Source organism: Pomacea canaliculata, linkage group LG7 (assembly GCF_003073045.1).
Source record: "Pomacea canaliculata isolate SZHN2017 linkage group LG7, ASM307304v1, whole genome shotgun sequence".
NCBI lineage: Eukaryota > Metazoa > Mollusca > Gastropoda > Architaenioglossa > Ampullariidae > Pomacea > Pomacea canaliculata.
In genome coordinates, this window is record NC_037596.1 from 7,168,715 (window position 1) to 7,193,704 (window position 24,990).

At 39.9% G+C, this 24,990-nt stretch overlaps 3 protein-coding genes across 3 annotated transcripts; 2 read left to right on the top strand and 1 right to left on the bottom strand.

Annotated features, from left to right (window-relative positions):
* Positions 1-1,559: 1,559 nt before the first annotated feature.
* LOC112568954 lies at positions 1,560-10,245 on the bottom strand. Its single transcript, XM_025246541.1, has 4 exons — positions 10,088-10,245; positions 3,910-4,385; positions 3,217-3,430; positions 1,560-2,425 (listed from the first exon to the last, which is right to left on the bottom strand). The coding sequence occupies exons 1-4, from the start codon at positions 10,128-10,130 to the stop codon at positions 2,355-2,357; spliced, it is 804 nt and encodes a 267-aa protein (XP_025102326.1). The 5' UTR covers positions 10,131-10,245; the 3' UTR covers positions 1,560-2,354.
* Positions 10,246-12,560: 2,315 nt separating this feature from the next.
* On the top strand, positions 12,561-15,764 carry LOC112568472. The gene is made up of 6 exons (XM_025245780.1): positions 12,561-12,645; positions 12,980-13,229; positions 13,498-13,623; positions 14,186-14,320; positions 15,007-15,100; positions 15,462-15,764. The coding sequence occupies exons 1-6, from the start codon at positions 12,570-12,572 to the stop codon at positions 15,762-15,764; spliced, it is 984 nt and encodes a 327-aa protein (XP_025101565.1). The 5' UTR covers positions 12,561-12,569.
* A 2,663-nt stretch (positions 15,765-18,427) lies between these two features.
* LOC112569593 (solute carrier organic anion transporter family member 2A1-like) lies at positions 18,428-24,389 on the top strand (the record flags this gene model as incomplete). The annotated part of the gene is given in 13 exon segments (XM_025247416.1): positions 18,428-18,557; positions 18,560-18,657; positions 19,152-19,268; positions 19,566-19,767; positions 20,085-20,267; positions 20,588-20,674; positions 20,972-21,175; positions 21,680-21,844; positions 22,050-22,233; positions 22,736-22,880; positions 23,023-23,177; positions 23,294-23,358; positions 23,642-24,389. Coding segments are annotated over 13 exon segments (2,040 nt in total), but the record flags the coding sequence as incomplete, so codon positions are not given.
* Positions 24,390-24,990: the final 601 nt, after the last annotated feature.

Here is a 24,990-nt window from a genome sequence, read left to right on the forward strand (position 1 = left end):
GTTTTTCTTGTTCTAGTGATGACCAAAGCTTAGCGAAAAGCTTTTTTAATGTACATTTGTTGCTAGATCCCTTATGCCGCATTGTTCATCTATTCTAGTTGATTTTAGCCCTAACCCTGACATTTGGTTTTAACCTGTGTAGTTCAACACATAATGTGAAATAATTTTATTTTGATGGCTGGTCTGTTACCCTACCTTAATCTCAACACTTTGTTGGTTTGTGACTATATTTTTTAAATAAAGACCAAATCTGGCTGTTACACAAATTAACCTCTATTCATTACTGGAATCGTTTAGAGCTCATGATGATGGCTATTTATAATCAACAAAATGACAAGATTACTCTCGGAGAATGGGAGTCACACGTGAAAGCAGTCAAACTGGTTTGTGAAAAGTGGCTCGAACAGGTTATTGTTGACCTCCAGAACATTCCATAAAAGGGTTTATGTGGTAAGAAGGAAATCTGTCAAACCCAGGTCCATACTTCCTGCTTGTCCACGTGACTCAGCCTCGCTTTGAGAAACCTGCTGTCAGGTTTGGGAGAGAAGGAGGAACGGCCTGGAGTAGTCTCTCATTTATTGTCGATATCAAATGAGAATGGCTGTCCTGCATCTCTACCGTACATCGTCCCACAGGAAAGGGAGAGAGAGAAAAAAGAAACTAATCTTCTTTATTTAGATTTTTAATAAAAAAAATATAATTTAATTTTGTCCTCGTGTCGATCGATTCAAAAGTTGCATCATGATTAATCAGTAATTAACTAACTCGTGTTCTACAACTCAACTCTTTGAATGCTTTTCCACCAGAGCTGGTAGAGTTATTCCCCAAGATGGCAACTGTGGCTAGGCGAGCCGCGATAAATCTTGTGGTTTGGGACATCCACAGATGGCTTCCTGCCGAGAGGGGAGTCTCGAGATCAGCATCTGGCTTCCGGTTGGAGGAGAATGGGAAATACAAAGGAACTGAAGGGAGACAGTTCGGCCATCGACCTGTTTTCGGTTGTGGACGAGCAGAAGAAGGTTCGCCGTTTGTTCCCTTTCCCATCTGAAGAGTTCTTGCTGCTCTGTTAGTACTTTGGCTAATATGTTTATCGATGTGTTTGTCATTCTGTTCTCCCCCTCTCTCCTCTTTGTCTTCGATGTTTTCTTTATTTTTCAATCGTCTTATTTTTATTTCACTTTTTAAATCCTCTCTCACTCTTCTATGTTTCTGGCTTCGATTCAGTTTCTCTCAGTCTCTCTATTTCTAGTTTCTGGCAAATCGTAAAACATGTTGTCTCTGTCTCGCTCTTTTTATCATCAGTCTCTTTCTCTTTTACCTTCTGTGTATTCTTCCTTCACGCCCACTTTATTTATTTGTGTTTTTATTTTTATTTCTCGTTTTTTCTTTCCTTATTTCGTTTTACTTCTGTATCTGGATTTTAGATGCTGCTCCTCCTTTTGCTTTTTCATCCTTGAATCCTTTCCCTCCTTTTGTTTTTTAGGAAATAAAGGAAATAACTGTCATATCTCGAGCACACAGAGTGTATACGATACATTAATAAACAAAATAAGAATTGATTAACAATACAGGTTCAGATTTTATTCGTCAGCCTTTCTTAGATCGAAATACTTCACACATGTTCTTCATTTGAATTTTTGTTTCACCAAAATTTCTTTCACTAGTTTTCTTGACATACGACGAAAGAGAAACGGTGGAGACATCACAAGTGCAGTTCAAGTTGTTATTCAAGAACATTTCACGCAAAAATATTCTTCTTCTTCCTCTTCCGTGGCTGACTATAAGTTTCAAACAATAAGTACAACAGCAGAATAATATTTTAACATAAATGTAAAGCCATCGTTCGCAAAAAAAAAACTACCAATTTATTTTGAAAAAAAAACTTTACACAAATCTTATACCATAGATAACAAAATTCTACCTGTAGAAATGTTGGCTAAATTATTTTTAATGAAATTATTTGAAGTTTGACAGTGGTCAATCTGTTACCCAAAAAGTCTCAAAATATTCATAATTGTCTTCCTAAACTGAAATACAAGAATACTGTACAAACTGTTAAGGGATCATAATTGTAATACAATTTACCTGCGAACAATCAAAATACATTTATTAACCCATCGCCACCGATTCTGCTATGAAATATTCGTGTGACATTTTCCAAACAAGCAAAAACAAAAAATGCGTAGATATTTCTTTTTTATAATGGCAACAAGATTATTTGATAAACTCTCAGGTTGGTTACAAGGTCGGCAGTAGATGGCGAGATGTCGCCGAGGACGACTTAAAGCCATACATTCTTTGGACACAGATGGACAGATGGAAAGAGAACTGGCTCCTAGATGGCGCCGCAGGACTCAGGATATCTGTGTCATGAAGTCTTGCATCTGTTTCATGTACTTGAAGGCATCCAGTGTTCGGCTGCTGTCTGTAAAGGTTGAAAGAAGAGAACAATTCACTTTAACAGAGTTTGTAAAGTTTCTACTGGAGTCGTAGTCAACAGTAATCATACTTCTGTATGAAAATCACATCCAGAGCAAAGTTAGAGCAAAAGCTAGGACAGTGTCAATACATTTTAGCAATACAAAGTGTTATTTTGTCAGATGTAGGTTTAGTGATGTTTTTAGTCATGAAGACTGGTTTCTTTTTCCTCCTGCTTAACTTGCTTGCTTAATTTTGAAAGAACACAACACAAAAATAGAATTTCAAGATTAGTGCGACTTGGGAGCAAGGGTAGGGTTGTATTGATCTGGGTTGTTAATTATTCAGTCAGGACTGAGAGGATTTCACGTGATTTACCCAAATTTAAAGCAATAAAAGTCAGGTGGACATACATAAAGAGAAGGAGAGAAGGTGGGAAGGACAGTGGTTCTCGAGGTGGTTAGCGATGGTTTATAAATTACCGACGGCGACCAACTCTTTATTTTCATAAGAGATTTTTTACCCGCCCAGACGAGTTACTATGTGGAAAGTGGAACTGTATCCCGGCAAGGTTCGATAGCAAGTTTGTTGTTGTTGTTGTTGTTGTTGTTGTTGTTGTTGTTGTTGTTGTTGTTGTTGTTGTTGTTGTTGTTGTTGTTGTTGTTGTTGTTGTTGTTGGAGTGACATCACAAATTCTTCACAGCTGCTGGTACCCCATATTTGTAACGGCCATGAACTGTTAGTATATAAGAAATCAGTACCCAAGCCACGAATGGTAACAGAGTCTTGAATACTCACATCCTGCCGGGCAGCACATGATGGACATGCCCACATTCACGCAAGACCGGCCATTAGCCATGCAGGTGCCTCTGGCCATAGGGTTGGAGCAGCTGCCGGCGAACATCAGGGTGGCTTCCATGCCATCCATACCCATCGGGTAGCTGCACCCTGCGGCCAAGGCGTCCATGGCTTTCTTGGGCTGGCTTGAGATTTTGGACATCGTGCTGAACATCTGGACAAACAGACATAACAACCGGTGGTCAGCTAATTTGAGGCAAGGTAAAAATGTTAAAAGATTTTTACTGAAACTTTTAAGATAATTTTTTTCTGGTCCTTTAGACAGGACATACAGTCGATGTAGATTTCTAATTCTTAAAATTTTGTTGTAAAGATTTCGGAAGATTTTTCCAGGAAATTTTTTTTTTTTTTTTTTTTTGAAAAAAAGGTGAAAGATAGATGAATAATTAATCTTAGTGCATCTGTATTTGAAAATATGATCGCGTGGTTGTATGTTTGGTGCATGAACTCTCACATGCAAATGCGCGCGCACACAATCACACATATTACGTGCTCGGAGTATCTCAAACACAATCTCTCTCTCCCTCTCTCCCTCTCTCCCTCTCTCTCTCTCTCCCTCTCTCCCTCTCTCCCTCTCTCTCTCTCCCTCTCTCTCTCTCTCTCACATACACAAAGGCATAAATTCCTACTTACATTGGGGGAGCCTCGAGATGGTGTCGTTCTTCTGGAGGCAACACTCTGGAATGCTTTCTTGCCCTGCGCAGAGTTTAAGGCTGCTAGCTGCCGGATCCTATTGGCACCGGACAGAATGGCATTTTCCTGCCTGGAAGCCTGTAATGCCTTGTCAAGGGGGAACCCTGACTGCTCCTGCTTCAGGGTCTTGAGCAATCCCACAAGCCTCTGTAGCTGCTCCGGTGCCAGCTTCTGCTGCAGGTCCTGCAGTTGCTTGGAGGACATGTTGCGCAGGTGCTGCAGCAAAGCAAACTGTTGTTCTTTCCGCCGTTGTTCTATCAGCTGTCGCTGCTGCTGCTGGAACTGGTACATGTGCATCTGTTGTTGCTGTCTCTGATAGGCGGGGTCTAGAGACTTCGGGAGGGGAGGAGGCATTGGCACAGGGTCCATCCCGAGTAAGCTCATGATGGACTCCATCTGCGCGTTGGTTTGAGACACTGCGAACAAATAAAGACACTCAAGCATCAGTTAATTGAACATTAAATCTGAGATTTGATTTATTACATCTGATGGAACGCAAATAAGCTGTTACTAGTGCAAAAACTTAGAGAATAGAGTTTTTGTGCATGTTCAAAATTAAGGATGCATCACACTGACCATACATTACATGCCAACACCTAACTACTACCCACTTCCAGAGCCTTCCTCGGGTAAAAATAAAACCTCTGGACATTTATTGCCTTTTGGATGATGTAAGGAAACTTCTGGATAAACCAGACCCTACTTTAAAGTAAGCAGATTAACTATATAAATCTCACTACGTGTCTGAAAATGCCGCCCTACTTCGTCTAAAAATAAACTAACGTTTTTTTTAACGTAGCCATTAAGATAAAATGTTTCATCTGTTTTGTTTCTCGGTACAGTGCACATTGACAAGGTATTCCATACATTTGTCACTAAAAATAAAACATTTAAATGAAACCTAATTAATTTTAAGTAAATGGAAGTGAAGACAGAGGAAGATGCCAGGCAGCTGGCGACGGTTACAAGTGAAGGGATGCGAATGTTGACAGATTTGTTTTTGCCGTGTGAGGAAAAGCCCTCGTCTCAGCTTGACTTAGGAAAGAGCTTTCTACTGTTTTCATTATCTTCAACTAAGGATCGTAAACAGGCATGTATCATCTGTAATTAATTAGGGAGCTTTGTAGAGTTAGGTAAACAAGCCTGAGTAAATTTGTCACCGAGAGGAACAAGTAAATTTATTTTCACTTGCTTACATTCTAGCTTATTTTCATTCGCCACTTTTTAAAAATTCCATGTTTCAAATTTCCACTTGGATATAATATGAATCTAGCAACGAAGCTGCAAACAATTTCATTGAAAACATTTAATAAAACATAGGAGATGAACAGTATCGAGGCTAAAATGTCAAGAAATGTGTAGCAGCGGACATGGGCAACAGTAAGACAAACATCACATTGTTCTCTTCTTTCTCTGTTAAACTAACATAACAAGTCAGACTTTCCCACGCCACACATGCTGTCAAAAGATATTAATGTTGTAAATAAGTAAACTGTTACAAACTAAACAAAATACAGTGAATGCAAGACATCCCATGATCTCTCATAAGCCTTCGGTGCAAGGTGAGTAAAGATAATTTAAAATGTAAAGATGGTCTTCCTAGAAATAGAACGTTGAGTCATCCAAGAGAGTAAAATCCTTCTGGAAGCAAATGAAGAAAAACAAGAACGAAAGTAGGTCTGTCACGTGCGCGAGCGGAAGTTGTCGAATCCTCTCGCCGTGTCCTCAGGTTTTCTCGCTTCACCTTTCGCTTGTACACCTGTCACGAGCACGTGACAGAAACAGCAGCAACATGTCACGGAGCAAGCGTGACATGCAGGCGACGACAGCTTGATTTCCTCCTTCTGTCACCTCTGACCTCACCAACTCCCCCAGAACTCTCTCCTGCCAACCTCAGTCTATTTTAAGAAACCTGTCCCGAGGTCTGCAATGTTATTTTCGTCACAATGAAAAACAAGCGTGAACATCGTGTTGTATTCAATGTATGTGTGTGGGTGTGCAAGACAGAAAGAATAAAATAGTCTAAATAAAGAAATGTTTAGAAGCCTAAAAAGCCATCTGTGTAATAAAAATAACTGTGATTTATGCATCGCATAATCAAGTTCACGAAGAATCATGATCTCAGCGCTTAAGACAAGGACAAAATATGAAGAAGGGAAGGAAAAACAACTATGCAGAATAAAAGACAAAATAGAAGACAAAAAAATGAATTAGGGAATAATTAGGGAATAAGAATGGAGAGAAACATTTCATAACTTGGGGTTGCCGCTGTTTATGGACAACAAAGAGACTTCTCAGAAGTCGAGGACTAGACAAGAAACCATCAATCGAGAATCCAAAGCAAATGTAGGAAGAAGTAGGGGTCAGTGTGTATGTGTGTCTTTTTCATCTACTGAGACATTTTATGAACCTCACCTATGTAGACGCTGTTCAGACGTGAGCAATAATCACGTTTGTGTCCGATGGATGTGTAAACTTTGACCTTAGTCATCAGTGTAGGGGCTTATTCAAAGCCAACCTTTAAATTTGTCGATAGCTTTTTTTTTTTGTTGTTAAGAATGCACATATGTTTGTAAAGCTGAATCAGTGAAAAATAAACAAGAACATCCATTTTCTTCCTTCCTTACTTCACAGAATGAACAACAAGCCAAAAAAAAGCGCTACCGGATGTGTCACAGACTGTTCGCGCCTAGGAAATGTCAAAACGAGGTTAAGCCGCCATTTCCTTGCCAGCATGAGTAAAAAAATACATTATAAAGCAGGATTGGAAGAGTGAGGACAAGTTTTGGGGTTTTTTTTTTCCTTTGACCTGTGAACACACTTCTTCATCTGTCATACTGAACCCTGACAAGAGACACTTCCATCAGGATATGTGTCACAGTGTGTCTGCGACATTAAAGCTGCTACAATGCCCTGATTCTTTTCACTCTAGCTGTAATTGTAAAAAAGTTATAAGGCTGTCATATAAAATTATCATACCTTGATACCTTGAAAACTTAAAACCTCTATTATTCGTGTCTGTCGGAAGATGTACATCAGGGAACAGGAGTAGACATCTTTATAAATGCAAACGAAGTTAGAATCCTCTCCTTTCTACTTTGTGAACAAACTTGACGAATCTGGACTAGAGAGTGTCTTTAAAGTTTGAATTTTTTTCATGTAATTTTTTTCTTAAGCTTTATTTATTATATTTATAAGATTTTTTTACTTGTCTCATGTTTTCAAAAGTTCAAGTTATAAATACAGACGTCAAATTTTGAAAAAGGCATACATGTAAAACTTAAAGTCTTTTTTTATTTTACTGACCCACACATTTACAAATTTACAAAAAATTACAGTCTGGCAATAGACAAATAAGCCATGGGTTTGCCGAGTTCTGTTAAATCCTGACACTCGGAAGCTGGTGGTCCATTTGGTCATCGCAGACACAGCGAGTTACAAGGTGTGACACAGGTAAGCTCACCTCCAGTGCGGGTGTGTACGGGGTGGAAATCAGAACGGAGAAGAGCAAGGTCCCGGTGAACACCATGGGGTCAGACAAGACAGAGAGCCGGTTAAATAGGTACAGTTAGATGGAGGAATACACATCTTTCGCAACCTGGACATGCAATGAGCTTGCCTGCGTGTCTGCTTTTCTTTCTGCTTTTTGATGATGTTTTTTAGCCTATGTCGTGCCTAGAAGTGTGCCTACCCATCCACGCGCTTGCATGGATGCCACTCTCACTTCAATCAGCCATCCCGCTCTCTCACAGTACTGCTCTTCTTGGTGTCCATGCGGAACCCGAGTCTCAAAACAGCAGCCAACATAAGTGTTTCATGACCTATTCCCTTAAAGACCTCTAGTTTTAAACACCAGCACTGAAATCCACCTTTCAACCTTAAACCATCAGGTCAACCACAAAAACGAAAGAAAAAGAGGAAAAAAGACCCACGGAGAACAGACCAAGGAAGGAGTAACTCGAGCCAAAACAAACAGTCAGCATCCCCAGCCCCGACTGATGTCAGTCCGTCAAGTGTTGCGGCCAACAAATTGCTTGCACGTGAAGGACGTCAAAGACGTGGCGCAACATCTCGCGTGGCAAGGGTCAGCGCGTGGCCAAAGAAAGCTATTTATAGCTGCGCAGAAATTCATCTTGTGCACGTCACGCTGATGGGCAAGGACAGGGTGTCCCCTGGGATCGTGACTGTGTCAAGACTAGAAGACTAGGGGGGGTGAGAGAAGAGATACTAACCCCTCCCCCTTAATAACAAGACTGTGTGTGGACAACGACAGGCGCTGGACTGGTTGAAGGGAACAGGGAGGTGAGGACGTGTATGCACTACTACCTCGCGTACTCCATGATTTGCTCCCTCCCTCCTTCTCAGACATGTTTGTCTTCACACATTTCTATAACATCCTAGCCTGAAGTGTAGAGAATGTTTGAATGAGAGTCGTAAACAAAAAAGCGCATCAGTGCGGTAAACAGATTCCGGCAATTCACAGAATTCTTTTTTCTAAAACTTTGAGAACCTTGACTACAAGAAAAAAAAAAGCTAGCCACAAAAGGAGTGGACAAATAAAATCTTACAATGATGAAGTGGAATGAAAGACATAAATGCACAAAGCGTTTAAAAGTAAATTCTCCTGAACTAGAGTTGAGGTGCGACCTGTTAAAATATTTTCTACTATTATTTTGATTAGTATTTTGATTATTTATTTTAGATTTTGCTTCTGACTTTTAATTTTTGTCATGTGGGCTGTATGTATGAATGTCAAGGCTACACTTACACAATAAATAATCTTTACAAATACTGCTTTTTTTTCATATTTAAAAAATCTAATAAATAAATGCTCTCAAAACAAATTCACTATAGGAGATACTGATTCTCGATTTCAAACCTTTGAATCTGAGCCACATAACAAACACTCTGTTTCGTGTGTTTCGCAAAGATGTCGCCGTTCAATTTGCATTTGCTAGGATAAACGCGAGGAGAAGAAAAGACTCACAAAATGAAGAAGAGCGCCAACTAGCAAATTTATTAACAGAATTTGAGAGAAAATACAAAGGAAAGACACGCAGTACCACTAAAACAAACTGTAGTCACAGAGAAAGGAGAGGCTAATGGATTCAAAGGCAAAGAAACAAAGAAAGATAGAAGGAGAGAAAAAATAAAGAACAAATGATAAAGCATGGGACCGACAAGAAGATCACGGAGATTGTTTACAGAGACATCGATAAAGAAGAAAGTGAGATAGAAACTTGTGGAATTTAGAAATAAAGCTGAGTTAATGAAACTTAGTCGCCGAGACGATCATTGGATGTTATTCCTCTGTCTTTCAGAAATCTCTTTGAATGTTAACTAATATCTCGGATAGTTTTTTGAGGATATGTGACTTTGCTTATTGCAGATACCAAACAAAGTTTTTTTTTTTGGTTACATTTGGCACTATATGATCTCAAACACGAGAGAAACAATAAAGATGTGTAGACAATCAGGCAGTAAGACTGTGTGCAATCAGTGTTACTGGTAGAATTAATAAACATAACTTTCAGGTGCAATCAGTAACAAATATTTGTACCATCAACAATATACATGTTATATATGTAAAATCGTCAGGGAAAACGCGCATAATCACCACTGCAGTTGTATACACTCAAAAAATTAAGATATGTCAACAATACAGATGTGTGTAACCAATAATACAGACATGTAGACTTGTACTCAATCATCCAATCAGCTGCGTACAAGCAGCATGTACAATCAACAGAATATAAATCTTACATTAATGAATGTTACTGTAATCACTAAAGAATGAGAAGGAACACACGACATAACCCTACATAAAAGCAGTTCTTGACTGAACAGATATTTTTTAAACGTTTGACTAAAGTTAGCAAAGTTTTTATAACATGGTTATACTAAAACTTTGCAAGTCTTGGTCAAACAATATTCAGGTTTGAAAGAACAGAAAAGGAAACTTTCACTATCATGAACCATATTTTAGAGATTTAAGAAATGTGGAAATGGAGGAAAGGGATGATGAGCATGGTAAAACTGCATCATTAAAGAAACTATCAGAAACATTTTTAAACAAACAAAATAATAAATAATGTTGATGCGCCAAGGAGACACTCACCACACAGAAGTGCCATCAAGACTACAGTGACTTCCAGCTTCATCCTGCTTGACAACAGCGGTTGCTAAGTACAGAGGAAATGGCGGCGAGCAGGTCGGGACTTAACAACACCTCTCCTCACCCTCCATGCCTGGTTTTATAGCCGAGGTCACGTGACGCTTTACGTCACGCGTAGTCTTCATGAGATTTCTTTTTGTTTACAAGGGAAGCAAGCAGACCTTACCCTACTTCCCCATTTCTGCCCTACCCCCAACCCCACTTCCCCCCTCTAACTCCCTCTCTGCCAAGTTTCCCCCTCAATCTTTCTCCATTAATTAATAAATTTTTTTCTGTTTCCTCATTTCCATGGAGCTGACACGTTACCTCCACTAAACCCTCTTTCACAATTTCTTTCAATTAGTAACTTTTGGGGTACATAGGTGCCTGGATGTGTTTGTGGATGGGAGAGTTATTTTCTCTTACTTTATTTATGTGTACTGTTGTGTATTTTTCATAAAACTCCTCTTTTTAGTCTTTCATTCATGAAGTTTATACATTGCGTTCGTTTGCCGTTATTTTTTACTTGAATTTATTTATTTTGTTCTTAGTTCAAATTTTTTGTTTTAATTTTGTTTTGTTTGTTGTTGTTTTTGTTTGGTTTTTTTTTTTTTTTTTTTGTTTGTTTGGGTTTTTTTTTTTTTGGTTTTATTTATTTTTTTTTTTTTGTTTTATTTTTTTTTTTTGTTCTTTTTTTTTTGGTTTGTTTTTTGGTGGGTTTTGTTGTTGTTTGTTTGTTTTTGTTTGGTTGGTTTTTTGGGTTTTTTTTGGGTTTGGTTGTTTTTAGAGTTTTTGCTATTTTGTTTTTTCGCAGTGTCTGCCTATATCATTCGTAAATTTTAATTCATCCACTTTTCCTTTACTTTTCTCTCATTCTTTTATTACGCTTCCTTTCTGTTTTACGCTTTCTCTCTCTCTTCTGTCCTGTGTGTCTGTCTGCCTGTCTGCGCATATCTTGGTGGCAACTGTACATAAGCCCTCGTAAATGACAAACCTACATGCAGGAGACGAGGCAGAAAAATAACACTGACCTTCACATATTTTGCGTTTGCTTGTCTTCACTGCAGTGGGACCTGTCCATCAAAACATTACGAATCACCCTGCCCCCCACTTCCCACCTCAACACACCCGTTTCCTTGAAATCCCTGTTTCCTTCCTCGTGGAGGACAAGAGCCACATTCATTACCTCCCATCCCCAGCTCTTACCTCCCTTGCTGGTCATTCATACATAATTTACCAGCGGACATGATGAGCTCATTTCCTTACTGGTGTGAATACAATATTTCTGTGTAACCCTGCGTGACGAGGTCTGAGCTCCGTGCATAAACGTGAGGGACCAGTCACAGCCATCATATCTTGAAATTACTCTCGGGAAAAATGAGTTTTATTCAGGTGATAATTTAATACAGAAGTTGTGGTAGACTCTACAGTTATTTCTGTCTCACATAATCTCCTAGCTACGCGATTTGCATTCAGTTTTCTTTACATTTATTTTTTACTCATGGGTGCTGCACTCGTCTGCCCTTCTTCCCGTGAGTCTGTCTCTCTTTTCTTTCTTTTTTTTTTCACGCTCCCTCATTTCACACTCATTTCCCCTCCTCACAATTTTGCAAATGGAGTCAAAACTGCATTTGATTTTTTTTTATCTTTCAGACATAGTCTCCCTTGAAAGAAGAAAGAATAAAACGAACATTTCTGTCCTTGTGCAAATGTTATGTAATGTTAATGTTTTCACTTTAGATGACTTGTTGGACTTCCAAAACTTTGTTCCTCTCTTCTAGCTTACTTTCTATACTGATGTATCATTTTCGTCTCCGTTACTGTTCCCACCAATGTATCATTGAGCGCCAGACACGTCTGTCGATGTAAACCTTGCTCCCACCGTCAGATCTTATCTCACGTGACTCGCCCACGTGCGTCACTGATTCTTAGCTGACTCTGTAGCTGACGATCGGAGGAATATATTCTCCAGGAATTCTTCTGTAAAGGAGGTAGCTATTTACAACAATAACAAAACATTTAACGAAAATTTTATGACATTTAATATACTTGGGGCTGTGACAGAAGGCGCATTGATTTCTCATTGATGAAGTTTTATCTGTCTTTGATGAAAGTTAATGAGACTTCAGCAGCGGCTTGAAGAGTTAAACGATGAAAGCCAAGACAATGATAGTTGTGAAGTTATAAAGTTGACTTATGCATAGCCATATCATAGTTTGTAGACAAGTTCACGGTGTTTTATAAAGGATGATAAGAATAACAATCGTGAATATTATAAATCAGTCGAAAACAAAAAGCGGTTCGAATACAAGATACAATACTTTAATGACAAGTTCGACTAATCGTACTTTAAATGCCGCAGATCCATTTCTTTTCGTATGTCACTTTGGTCACGTGCTTTATGAATTTTGACATTGTCATCATCTTCTGCAGAAAAGGCTTCGGAATGACTGAACATCGCTTCATGTCCCTAACCTTCCAGCGGGCGATCCACTTGAGGATCGCGATCATTGTGGTGACAGGTATGACGAACTCGATGGGATAATTTCTTGATGATGATGATGATGATGATGATGATGATGATGATGATGATGATGATGATGATGAGGAGGAGGAGGAAGAGGAGGAGGAGGAGGAGATGGATGGATGGATGGATGGATGGATGGATGGATGACAGGAAAGGAAACTTTTAAGGATGATGGATGATGGAGGATGGAAGATGATGTCTTGAATACCTCACCCCAACTCTGAAACGATCGAACGATTGCCATTACCCATTACCTTATACAAACGCATCCCCTACAGATGCTGCAGGTGTTGCAGGTGTTGCAGATGCTCATCCTCCGTGTGTTACAGGTATAGCAGGTCTGACGGCCATGGTGTTCTTCGCGAAAGGCCTGAAGACGCTTCCAGACTCCATGTGTCCTCTCTACGCCAACCTCACCGTGCACAGTGGCAAAAGTCACAGCAAGGCCATGTTATATCTCAACACCGAGATCAGCGACTGGGGTCAGGTCTCCGTCTGCCAGTTTGTCATCTATCTCTACGTCTATGTCTTCATCATCTCTCACATCTGGCTATGGATCATTCTAGGGTCGGACCTGAGGTATTCATTTCTTCCTCTTGTCTTTTCTCGTGATCCTTCCTGGTCTGAACCTGGATCACGAGGCTTGACGATCACCCTCGATCCAGTTTTGCTGTTTATTTAGTAAGAACAAGCAAAAAAAAAACACGCGTATAAAAAGATTATAATTAATCACGAGTTGTTATTGCCACTCTGAGACCTGTAGTTATGAACTGAAGGTGAGTGGCTACCTTTGAGATAATCTTATGACCAGGTCGTGACTATGACCTCTGTGTGCCGATATTTTCAGAGATAACTATCATGAATCTACCGCAACTCTCAAGGATGTTGCTATGGCAAAGAAAACACGTGACTTGAAGTCGACCCATCCATCTGCACATAGTATGACACTCATCTCCTCCCACTTCTACGACAGGTGAGCACGCACACAACTGCGTGTGAAAACGAGTCTGTACCACAGTTTGGTATCCGTTAGTGAGTACAAGCCCATTGTGAGCATATTTATTTACAGAATAAGGTAATATAAGACTTTATTTATTCCAGAGGGCGTCACAGACGTCTGTCGCTCAAACTGTACAGGAGGAATAATAATTTGTCTGTTAATTTATCTACGAAACAATTTGAGCAGTATCTCTTTTTAAAAAGTTGAGAAAACCTCAGACACAGATGTATTGACATCTTCTGTCATCTCAAAGGATGAGAGTCAAGTGGAATAGTAATTTACAGACTTGCGCGTGAAGTCCAAAAATAATTACTTCGCAGTAAATTATTATCGTTACCTCCATTTCCTACATTAATATTAAATTTAAAAATAGAAGAACCTCCTATGCCAAAAAGCTAACACAACAGATGTTTTGTTTTTTTTTTATATAATGAATGATGCTTGAGGCAATCCACTATCAGAATAAAGTGATGGGAACAAAACCAAACAGTTGTTCACTGGTCTGGAAAGAGGCCGTTGATTGTTTCTATGACAGACGAGGTCCCTTGTTTGTCCTGCCTTTCCTGGCTATTCACATTATACTTCTGGTTGCCTGCACCATCAGCCTCATTTTACTTACCAACGGTCTTTCAACCTTGTGCGATAATCTGAGGAGGAACTCACATGAAAAGTGAGTTCGTTTATTTTTTCTTTTATTTTTTGCAATTGTCGTTCCAGTTGCTATTTTTTTTTTTTTTTTTGTTGTTTTTGTTATCTTGGTTGGTTGGTTGGTTGGTTGGTTGGTTGGTTGGTTGGTTGGTTGGTTGGTTGGTTGGTTGGTTGGTTGGTTGGTTGGTCGGTTGGTTGGTTGGTTGGTTGGTTGGTTGGTCGGTTGGTTGGTTGGTTGGTTGGTTTTCTTTGTTCGTCTCTTTAAGTTTTCTTTCGTTAGTTTGTTTATTTGCATATTCTTTCTTTTTTGACCATCGTCGTATTGTTCCATCCCCCTTCTCTCTTTCTTCTCAGAAGTTCGCTATCTGACGAGTGATAAATCTTTGCTTTGTTTCTGCATTTATTACAACTTTTTTTTGCCATTCCACGATGCTTTAGCTTGTTTGTCTTATATTTATCTTAGGTGTGTATGTGAGAGAGAGACTGACATTAGATGTAAGAAAGAGACCTGGACATCCACATACGTTGTGAGGCAGGGAGTGAGTCAACACTGTTCAATGTAAAGAAACTCTTCCATGTAGACTATTGTGGTCGGTCGTCAAACGAGTACACTTACTGGTATAACATAACATTTCATGTTATAATATTGACACTTCAGCAATAGAATCTTTCGTGTTTACAATATTTTCCTGTGTCCACGACACGAAGTGTGACTTGCCTGGACCTGCAGTCCCTGGAGTTGACGATGGCCAGAACTCTAACCAACATACCTTTCTTTTACTCCTCAATCGTCAAAGGGACGGTAAGAGAAGAATGAGGTGTAGATGGCGGGGAGGGACTTGTTCGCTGCCTTGTATTCCACCTGACATAAATTCTTTACTTCTTGAAAGTTCATCTCTTTTCACGGTGTTTGTTAAGGTGTAAGTATGTAAATTAAAGAACTGTTAGTGTCTCATCGTATATATTATGAAATGCCAAGACTCAATCTTTTTTTTTGTCTCCTTTTACTTTTAGTGATAATACGAACGCAGTTTACAAAAACATCTTTCACTTTTATATCATATATACATGTATATATCTATATAGGCCATGTGTTTATGTATGTGTATGATTTGGCTTTCATCTATTTTTACCTGAGCATTTCAGTTATTTTTTTTTCTCAGACATTTGCGTGGGTCACCCTGCTGTGCCTGACAGCTCAGATAATTGTCACCTTGGCACAAGTTCAGGTCTCTCTCAACTACGACTCCCCGGCCATCTCCATGTCCCCTGCTTTGTCCAAGCCTGGACTGTCCCCAGCGAGGACACCGCCTCCTTCACCAGCCAGGAGTCTGTCGTCCATCTCTATGTCTTTTGTTTCACCGTCGAAGATGTCATCGGCCTCGTTATCGCCTTCGACGGAGGCTGATCTTCATCTCTTAGAAACGGACAAAGAGGAGACAGAGTCCAGCAACATCATCAACTAGAGTTACTAGACGATAGATGTGCAGTGGATGAGAGAGAGACTCGGAGGATACTTGAACACAAACTACCTATCCGTCCACACAAACACACCACAGACACACAAACAAATCCCAGTAATTCTACAAAGAATATATGTGGATAGTTTAAAATGTACCCTCCGATATCAGGGTATGAAATTAGACATAATAACTGTTACTACTGTTGCTACTAATAAAAGTGTAATGAATAATATGATAATAATGTGGGGTCCAGAGGTACTAGATCCCACAGTTTTATGAATTATAATAATTGTACTGTGCCATGTGCTATAGTCCGCAAGCATTGAAGAAAGAGGGCGGGAGATAAGGAGAGGCAATGAAAATAACAATAATTGATAATTAACGAAGAATAAGAATAGGGAAGAAATAAACTCAATATAAGACCAGCCCTCGCCATAAGACGAGGAATAATTTGCAAACACGAAGACAGTCTGGTGCAAACATAAGCGAAATACTTGGCAATGTGCAAGATAGAAATCTCAGTGTCGATGCATATTTATAAAGGTTGACATGTCCTGACCCCTTACATCACAAAAATTAATGTCGGTAGGTAATGAAGGTTAAAGCTTGTCCTTAATCTAGTTTCATGGTGTGGCGAGAGCGATAAAGGAGGAGAAGTCTGATGAACCTGATTTAACCCACGCTATCGGAAGAAACAAAAGAATGAGGACGAGTCTGAGATCCTGTATACTAACTTGTTTCTAAAAGATGTTGTCAGCTCTCTCTCTCTCTCTGCAATAAATTAATATCAAAATTGTGTTAAGTCCATTTTTCCGCTTTTGATGGGCTTACGAGGCTCTCTTTTTTCGCGGAAAAAATGCTTTTACTTGGAAAATCGTAAAAAAGAAATGTAACCCTTTCCAAATTCCTCCGAAAATAATAAAGATTGTCAGTAACATTTTGCGTGTCCTACCACCTTTAGTTTAGCGGCTTGCTTAACAAATTTAACGGTTGATTCACCTCTTACCTGCATATTAACCCATTTATGCTCGAGATTGAAATTTTAGAATTCCCGTGTATGACTTACAGATATTTAACAAACAAGAATTTGAAGAGGAAAAAAACCTACTTTGTTCCATTGTTTTGTGGTGTTCCAAATCAACTGCCACATTGAACTCTGACATCCCTACCATTCTAATAATGGAAGGTGAGGCATTAATAGGTTGTCTGTGACCATAATTACTCAGGTAAAGACTTGACATCTGCTGCGATCTCGTGATGAGATGGGAGACAGAGGAAACATTTAGGAGTGAACCAGTTCCTGAATCTCTCCTACCTCCGAAGTAGGAGGATAAAATGCAAATTTAAACCCGCCAATCATAATTAACCAAAATCAGATGCAAGCCGTGTGTGTTCCGCAAATTAGTAAAGTTATGTTAATTATGTTTCACTGACATGTTATAATGAATGCTGTTTCACTCTCATCTTAATGTGCATTGGGAGCAGGGTGCAGAGATGTTCTGCAATTCATGCTTCTGGAATGTGGTCTGTTTTTGTGACATGCTTTTTCTGATATTCTTTGTTTTTCATTGCCAGTCGGCAGACAGATGAAAGCAAGTCTGTTCACATCTGTAAGCCTGTATGTCTGGCACTCGCAACTTGTATAGTTCATGGTCTGTTGTAATCCTTCTTTTATGAGAATAAAATACACATACAGACAACAAAAATGACAATAAGTATTTTTTAAACTTTTGTTTAACATTTGTCTTTGACTTTTTGCAAAAACCACATGCAGCTAGCAAGTAGGAGCTGATGCAGACAGCAAAGACAGAAGAGAAAGAAAGAGAGTATATAGAGAATGGGAGAAAGTGAAAGATGAAAAAAGGAGAGAGAAACTCCGAAGGTACAATGTCAGCTAAGGAGTGAGGAACTGTGTCTACTGGTCCCTTGTTGAGAACATCCTCATCTTCAACATCGCTGCCTGGTATGGTCGCCTCCTCGAGAAAGACAAAGCAAGGCTGGCCAGAGTCATCCCCCAGACAAATAAAATTATTGGTACATCACAGCTGCTACTTTCTGACTTGTCCTTTCATGCAAACAGAAGCTGGCAAATACCTTCAGACCGCACACACCCTTTACATCCCAACTATCGGTTGTTGCCCTCGGGTTGGCGCTACAAAGGGTCAGGTGCGGGAAAAACTGCCCACCAGAGGTCCTTCGTGCCAGCAGCCATCACCACCCGAAATAAAAAACACAAGGACCTGTCTTGTACTACCTGGAATCTTTCTCATTACGATCACATGTATGTGTGAGAGGATGAACAGTCAGTAAAGATTGATTATACTGATTGAACGTGAAAAGAAGAGGAGAGAAAGATACAAAGAAACAGGAGGCAGTTTTATTTATGTCGTTTAGTCCTCTTGTACTGTTGACTGCAGAGATAACTCATCTTTGTCATGCGAGCTCACGTACACTTTCCTCCCGTCCCTGGCACAGAGATTAAAGAAACGTGGAACGCATGGAGGCCGTTAGTTATAATACTTTTGTCAGGACTTATCACCACCAATCACACGCCACCCGCGCTGGACTGACGGCTGATAGGTTACAAAGCTCATCAACCCATTCCAGATGTGATTTTGAACCAGCAGCATCTTCACACACCAACCCTCCGAAGCATACATCGGTGAATATCGAAAATATCATTGTCATGGCGGTGGAATTCAAACAAGAACAAGACCAACAGCAACGGCCACGCCGCCGCCACCACAGACCGCGAAGACGACTATATACCTGAGTGCGGCATTGGAGGATGCAAGCCCAGGCGATGAGGATGTTGGCCAACATCGGAGTCTTCACTGGCTCCTACAGCGCCTGCGCACTTGTGACCTCAACCTTGAACTCATATGTCAATAGCCAAGTAAGTGTTAGTTAATGCACTGCGTGTTTTAAAGAACTTAGATAAGACATTCATCAGATGGGTACACAATTTGCATCGTCCTGTTTCTAATTCATAGGAGAAGGGAGACAACCGTGTTAGAAATACACTCGCTGTGCTGGTCATTCGAGAAGGGAGATAATCCTGTAACCTGGTAATTAATGAGCTCCCCTTGTGGAGTAAGAAGACTCGTGGCTTTAACGGGGGAGGGGTAGCCCATGTTTCTCCAAAAATTAATTTCTTAGTGATATTTGTAAAATGAGTAAATTGTAAATTGAAAAATGAGCATGAACGACTCTCCTAGGTCCATTTAACTTTTAGCTACTACACAAAGTTCAATATGGCTGATGGATATTTAAGTTTTTATTTTTTTAAGTTTTATTCCATTTCACAGCATATTGGAACAACTCAGATAGAAGTAAAAAAGCTCAGTGTAAATGCATGCAAGTACTCCGGTGACGTCACATTAATTGCAGGTGACTACTCTAGAACGTCACTTCGGCTTCACTAGCGCAGAGACTGGACTCATCATGGCGGCCAACGACATCGGCTACCTCGTCCTTGTTCTCTTCGTTAGTTACGTCGCTGCCAAGGTCAGACAACTCCCTTGTAAGATAAAACTATTATCGGCAACAAATATAAACAACATCTGAACGAAACTTCGCCTGTGTACATGATTGCTATTATCAATTTCTGTGAATCTTGGATACATGTCCTCTACCTGCTTAAGGGTACATGTATTCTCTATTATTTACCTAACACATCGTACACTGTTCATGTTACATGTTGACCGTTATTCCTCTGTGATCTATGTCACTGTCACAAGTCCGTTCATCAGCGTGACGTAAATTTGGGTGACTAAGTACGTCACGTGATTTATGTATCCCCAGATTCACATCCCACGAGCTGTGGGTCTGGCTACAGTCTTCTTTGGGGTGTCCGCCATCATCTGCGCTCTGCCGCACTTCCTGTTTGGCGCCCCTAGTCCGACTGGTGCTGGTGACGTCACAGCACGGACAGCCAAGACGTTTAGCGGCCAGATATGTCACAAAGACAACATGACGTCACTGGGGTGTGGCTTGCTGGTCGAAGGTAGGAAGCTGGTCACTGTTACAACTGACAGTACATTGAAATTAATTTAAAATATTACATATGTCCCTCCCGATACAGTGGTGTAATAACGTTTTTGCTCTGGGTATCAGAAATTTTGTGGTTCGCATCCGATGAAGGAGGTGAAGACTTGAATTCCGTTCTGTTTTCTCAAAGGCCGTCTAAAGATTTTTAGTCTGATGCTTAAAATGAAAGTAAATATTATCTTTCTCCCCACAAGGTTGACAGCTTGGTGTTGCTGATAAATCTGTGGAAGATTTTTTTTTAGGTAAGTTACGAATATGTTATTTTCTGTGTAGGCACTTCGAAGTCGTCGGCCAGCTTTGAAGGAGAGGACAAAGCTAGGGCCCATGCCACCACAGCCTTGGTCATCATCGTCCTTGGCATGGTCCTGCAGGGTCTGGCGAAGTCTCCGCGCTACTCCTTCCTCACCACCTACGTGGACGCCAACGTCGACAGAACAAAGACAGGCTTCTACGTGGGTAAGCTATGGGCGGCTCCTCTTGAGGACTGCCCACGTGGGTTTCTCACAGCTTTTCTGAATGGGTCAGTAAAATTCTCGTTGTTTGAAACGGTTGATAGTCCGACTTTTTTAACTGTTGAGGGATATAACAAAGCAAACGGACAGTCCCCTAGACTTTTAAGTTTTAATAATTTTATACAAAAATATCTATTTTATGAATCAGGTTAACAATAAAAGTTATTTATATTCCCATATGTACATATATAGTCCATTCTATGGATCATAAGAATCGTCTATATTATTTCACTAATAAAAGGTGCTGTCACTTGTTATCTACAGGAATTATGACCACCCTGGGATTCATGGGTCCATCCATAGCCTACGCGCTTGGTGGTGTTTTCTCTCGTATCTATGTGACACTAGAAAGTAGGCTTCAGATTGTTTTCTGTCAAGAACTGTTTCACTTATTTAATTAACTGATGTAATGATTGTCACAAGGTCCGATGTGCTTAGTTGGTTCCCATTGGATTTTCATCACTCTTGTAAATACAATTTATCTATTTTAGAAATTTGAAATAGTTCAGAGCGGCTGCTTCTTCGATTTCATTGCATTATACTGTGAACTTGTAAATAAACGCGACCTATATTTCTGATACATCCAAATGAAAACAAATAATCCAAATGAAAGAGTGAATTGTCAAATAAGATCATCTATTTTTCTAGACACTACTCTGCATCCTAAGCACCCAAAGTGGATAGGAGCTTGGTGGCTGGGGTACATCACATTCGGGTGTGCAGCGTGTGTACTCGGCATTCCTCTTTTCTTCTTCCCGCGATCTTTAAGAAAGGGACACAACCCTGACAAGGAACCGAGCAATGCCGTTGTCAGTCAGAAAAAGTCTTTCGATTTTGTTGCATACTTCAAAGGTTTGTTTGTTGTCCTGCTTGCAACTGTTTAAATGGCTGACCTTATCAGTGAAAGCGTATTGTTAATATGAATTAGAATCAAGTAATACAATACCAGCATGGAACAGTCCGTGGAGAGACAAACAGACAGGCATGCACACAGACAGACAGACTGACCAAACAAGACCTGACCTCCTGACCTGACTCGGTTGTAGATTTGTCGGTGTCGCGGTAGATGGCAGGAGATACTCATAGTATCAAAATCAGAGAGAAGAAAAGAAATAGGGCAACTAGAAATTAAGCAAATACATAAACAAAAACCCAAGCAAAAAAAAAAAAAAAATCAATGAATAAAAAGCAAAAAGGTCAGAAGCCATCCAACCAACTAAAAAAAGAAAAAAAAAACAAGAAAAGGAAAAAAAAAAGAAAGTAAGAAAAAAAAGAAAGAAAGAAACTAACAAAAATACAAAGAAACAAACAAAAAAGATAACAAGGAAACAAACAAATGGTTTTGCTTCTGTTAAGGGTTTTTTGGAGCACTGAGCCGTCTGGTGGTGAACCCTGTGTACATGCTGGTACTGATCTCGTCCTGTGTGCTGCTGTTCTCCGTGGCTGGGTTTTATTCCTTCATTCCAAAGTACATAGAGAACCAGTTCTCCTTCCCAGCCTGGCAGGCAAACATGTCTATGGGTAAGGCAAGGACCAAGTGAGACAAACAATGTTGTGAGTGAGTGAGTGAGTGAGTGAGTGAGTGAGTGAGTGAGTGAGTGAGTGAGTGAGTGAGTGAGTGAGTGAGTGAGTGAGTGAGTGAGTGAGTGAGTGAGTGAGTGAGCGAGCGAGCGATCAATACGAGAATTACCAAATTATCGTTCTCATTATCGTTACCATTATTCAGCCGGAATTATGCTGGCGACATCGTGCTTTGGCACATTTCTGGGCGGCTACCTGACGAAGAGATTCAAGATGGGGCCGATGGCGAGCCTGAAGTTCATCACGGTCAATCAGTTCCTCTCAGCGGTCTTCACCAGCTTGCAGCTGGCCTTCAGGTGTGACCAGCCCTACCTGTACAACAGCCCGGGGTGAGTGCCACGACACACAATCCAACGAACTCCACAGTTTGGGAAATTTTCAAACTGCATTGTCACCATCTGCTATCTCAGAGCAAGCACAGTTAAGAGGAAGAGGTTAATGATGGGGACGATGGTTTTGTCTTTCTTCGTTAGACCACGATGAGCTTTCAGTTTAACTATTTTCTAGTATTAATTTTTTTCTCAGCTAAATATGGTTTTTTAATTGCTTCCTTTAAGTTTACAGGGCAAGTATGCAAGCTAGACAGTTTAATGTTTTATCAGCACCTCAGAAATATACTTTTTTAATTTTATTGCTTGTTTCTTTTGCTTATCTCTTTACTCTTCTCACAAACAAAAACATTCACAAAAATAAACAAGATAATGACAAGTATTTTGGAAATTGGATATTGAAAAAGTCAAAATGTCAATCCGGAAATAGGAAATAACAGAAACATTGTACGTTATCATGGTACATGGGGATGTTGTCATTTACGGTTTGTTTCATTGACAGTCCTCTTGCTGCAGTAGACGAGTCCACCATTGGGTGCAACAACGACTGTGTGTGTGACGACAACGACTACTTTCCTATCTGTGGCGACGACGGCCGGACTTACTTCTCACCTTGTCACGCGGGCTGTCTGGGGCGGACTGATGAGGTGTGCAGGTGCAGGTGCAGTTAGTGTGTGAGGTTGTGAGAGACAGACACACGGAATGTGAGCTTCCCAAAATAAATAGAGGCCAGGTAAATGTTTTTTTAAAAGTATCTGTCTAAAGAAATGTTTTTATATTTCGCCAAAGGTTTATCAGAACTGTTCATGCATCTCGGGTCTGACGGCGATGGCGGGTACGTGTGACTACAGCTGCTCCATGTTCTACCCGTTCATGATCGCTCTTGCTGGAAGCTCTGTCTTTGGAACCTTGTCCGTCATCCCCAAAGTCATCATTTATATCAGGTGGGTATCATCACCTCCTCAAATCTTCCTCGACTTTTTGAGCTCTGAGTTTATATAATTAAACAGTTTCATGCTTTAAGACCTCTATATTTCTGCACTTCCTTGAAATGTTGCAGGTCTGTAGAGGAGCGGGACAAGCCCCTTGCCTTAGGTCTGGCTACCTTTTCAGCATCAGTCACAGGTGTGCACTTTACCTTGGCCTTTTAGAGAGATAGAAACTATTAACTGAAGATCAGATACAAATCACAGCATTAACTCCTTTTCCATGAGCTGTTTCAATTATTTTATTCCAGCCTACATACCGTTATGAATGAAGAACAGACTGTCAGAAACTAATAATATCCGATCCTGAAATACAATGTAAAATGTCATGACTCATGAATAAGAATTGAGCTAAAAATATATCGCCATCACAAGCTAATAACACTCTTCATCGATGAACATCTTTTTATTTGCTTCCATAGCCTGGCTGCTGGGGCCAATCCTCTTTGGCAAGATCGTGGACGGCATTTGTATTCAGTGGGAGAACTCGTGTCGAGGGAAGGGAGCCTGCCGTCTCTATGACAACGACATCTTTCGCCTGCGGATGCTGGGTTTCCAGACCGGTTTCCGATTCATAGGCCTCATTCTGCTCATCCTTGCAATTGTATCCGCGATTGTCACAAAGAAATTCCACAAACAAGAGGCTAAGGCCCCAGAAATGGCCATGGAGGTGACTGTAGATTTTCTGAAATCTGAACGAGACGAGCGAGAGGATGAGGGGAAGTAACTGCTACACATCCCTTTAAGACAATCTTTAATTACCCTACCTCACACCACCTTTCAGAAATTTTATCTCACTTACCCTTTCAAAAATCTGTCTTCTTTGTTCATCAGCGATAGTCATTTGCCAGTTTTCAATGTAAGCAAACCTTGAATAGAATTCTCGTAATTTTCGTAATTTCACAACAGACCAAGAATAAATTATTTCTTCATCTTTTGTCAAATCTAATTGCTTTTTACAGTTACTCAGAAGACAGTATAAAGTATAGATAAACAGATGTTTTAATTTGCAATGATTAAGCTCTATTCTTCAAAAAGATCATTTGTATTTCACACTACAAGAAGCGCTAATCTGTGAAGACTTCGTGTATGAAACTATTTCTTTATTATTTATGTGAATATTATTTATCATCAGGAAGTAATTAAAATTGCTTTACACAAGCAATGTTAATTAAATTGGTCCGTTTTCTAACCAGATTGTTTTTGCGCTTATTTTTTCAAATGCATGGACGTGTATGAAACTGTGTTAATGTATAATATAATGTGTTATAAACGTGTATTGTGTAAAGAAAGCTTGTTAAATCAACATGGTTTGTTGATAAAACCTATAAAAAATAATAGGTGAGGAGCTCATTAGAATACTAAATCTGATCCTGCATGATAAAGTCGAGTTTCTCCTCATTTGACAATCGGGATGAGATCAGAAGTGTGTAGAAGTTTTTGTAGCATTGCTTTAACACTTATAACAATATTACTATTAGATTTTCAGTAAGCATTAAATTTTATTTCTTGATAATTCGATAATATAATACTGAAGTTTTGATATGTATTCTTGAAGTGAAGTAGTTGTTGAATGCAAACTAGTTTGCCCTGATATCTGCCAGTCTTAGCTTTACTCCAAGGGAAGTAACGCGCGTGAGGGGAGTCATGACGCGGTTACTTCTCTTTGTCTTTCATTGTCATTGCGGTCTGTCACTTCTATGGCTGGCCTCTTGTTTGTTTTATGACCAACACAAACACACACACGCGCGCTAGCACACACACACATATC

What these genes read in the sequence shown, in the direction of transcription:
- LOC112568472 (XM_025245780.1), top strand. Translation starts at nt 12,570, where the DNA reads ATGACTGAACATCGCTTCATGTCCCTAACCTTCCAGCGGGCGATCCAC. An exon ending in CGCGATCATTGTGGTGACAG is followed by an intron (nt 12,646 to 12,979) that starts GTATGACGAACT and finishes CGTGTGTTACAG; the next exon opens with GTATAGCAGGTCTGACGGCC. An exon ending in AGGAGGAACTCACATGAAAA is followed by an intron (nt 14,321 to 15,006) that starts GTGAGTTCGTTT and finishes CACGACACGAAG; the next exon opens with TGTGACTTGCCTGGACCTGC.
- LOC112568954 (XM_025246541.1), bottom strand. Translation starts at nt 10,130, where the DNA reads ATGAAGCTGGAAGTCACTGTAGTCTTGATGGCACTTCTGTGTG. An exon ending in CTTGATGGCACTTCTGTGTG is followed by an intron (nt 4,386 to 10,087) that starts GTGAGTGTCTCC and finishes ATTTGTTCGCAG; the next exon opens with TGTCTCAAACCAACGCGCAG. An exon ending in CATCTCGAGGCTCCCCCAAT is followed by an intron (nt 3,431 to 3,909) that starts GTAAGTAGGAAT and finishes CTGTTTGTCCAG; the next exon opens with ATGTTCAGCACGATGTCCAA.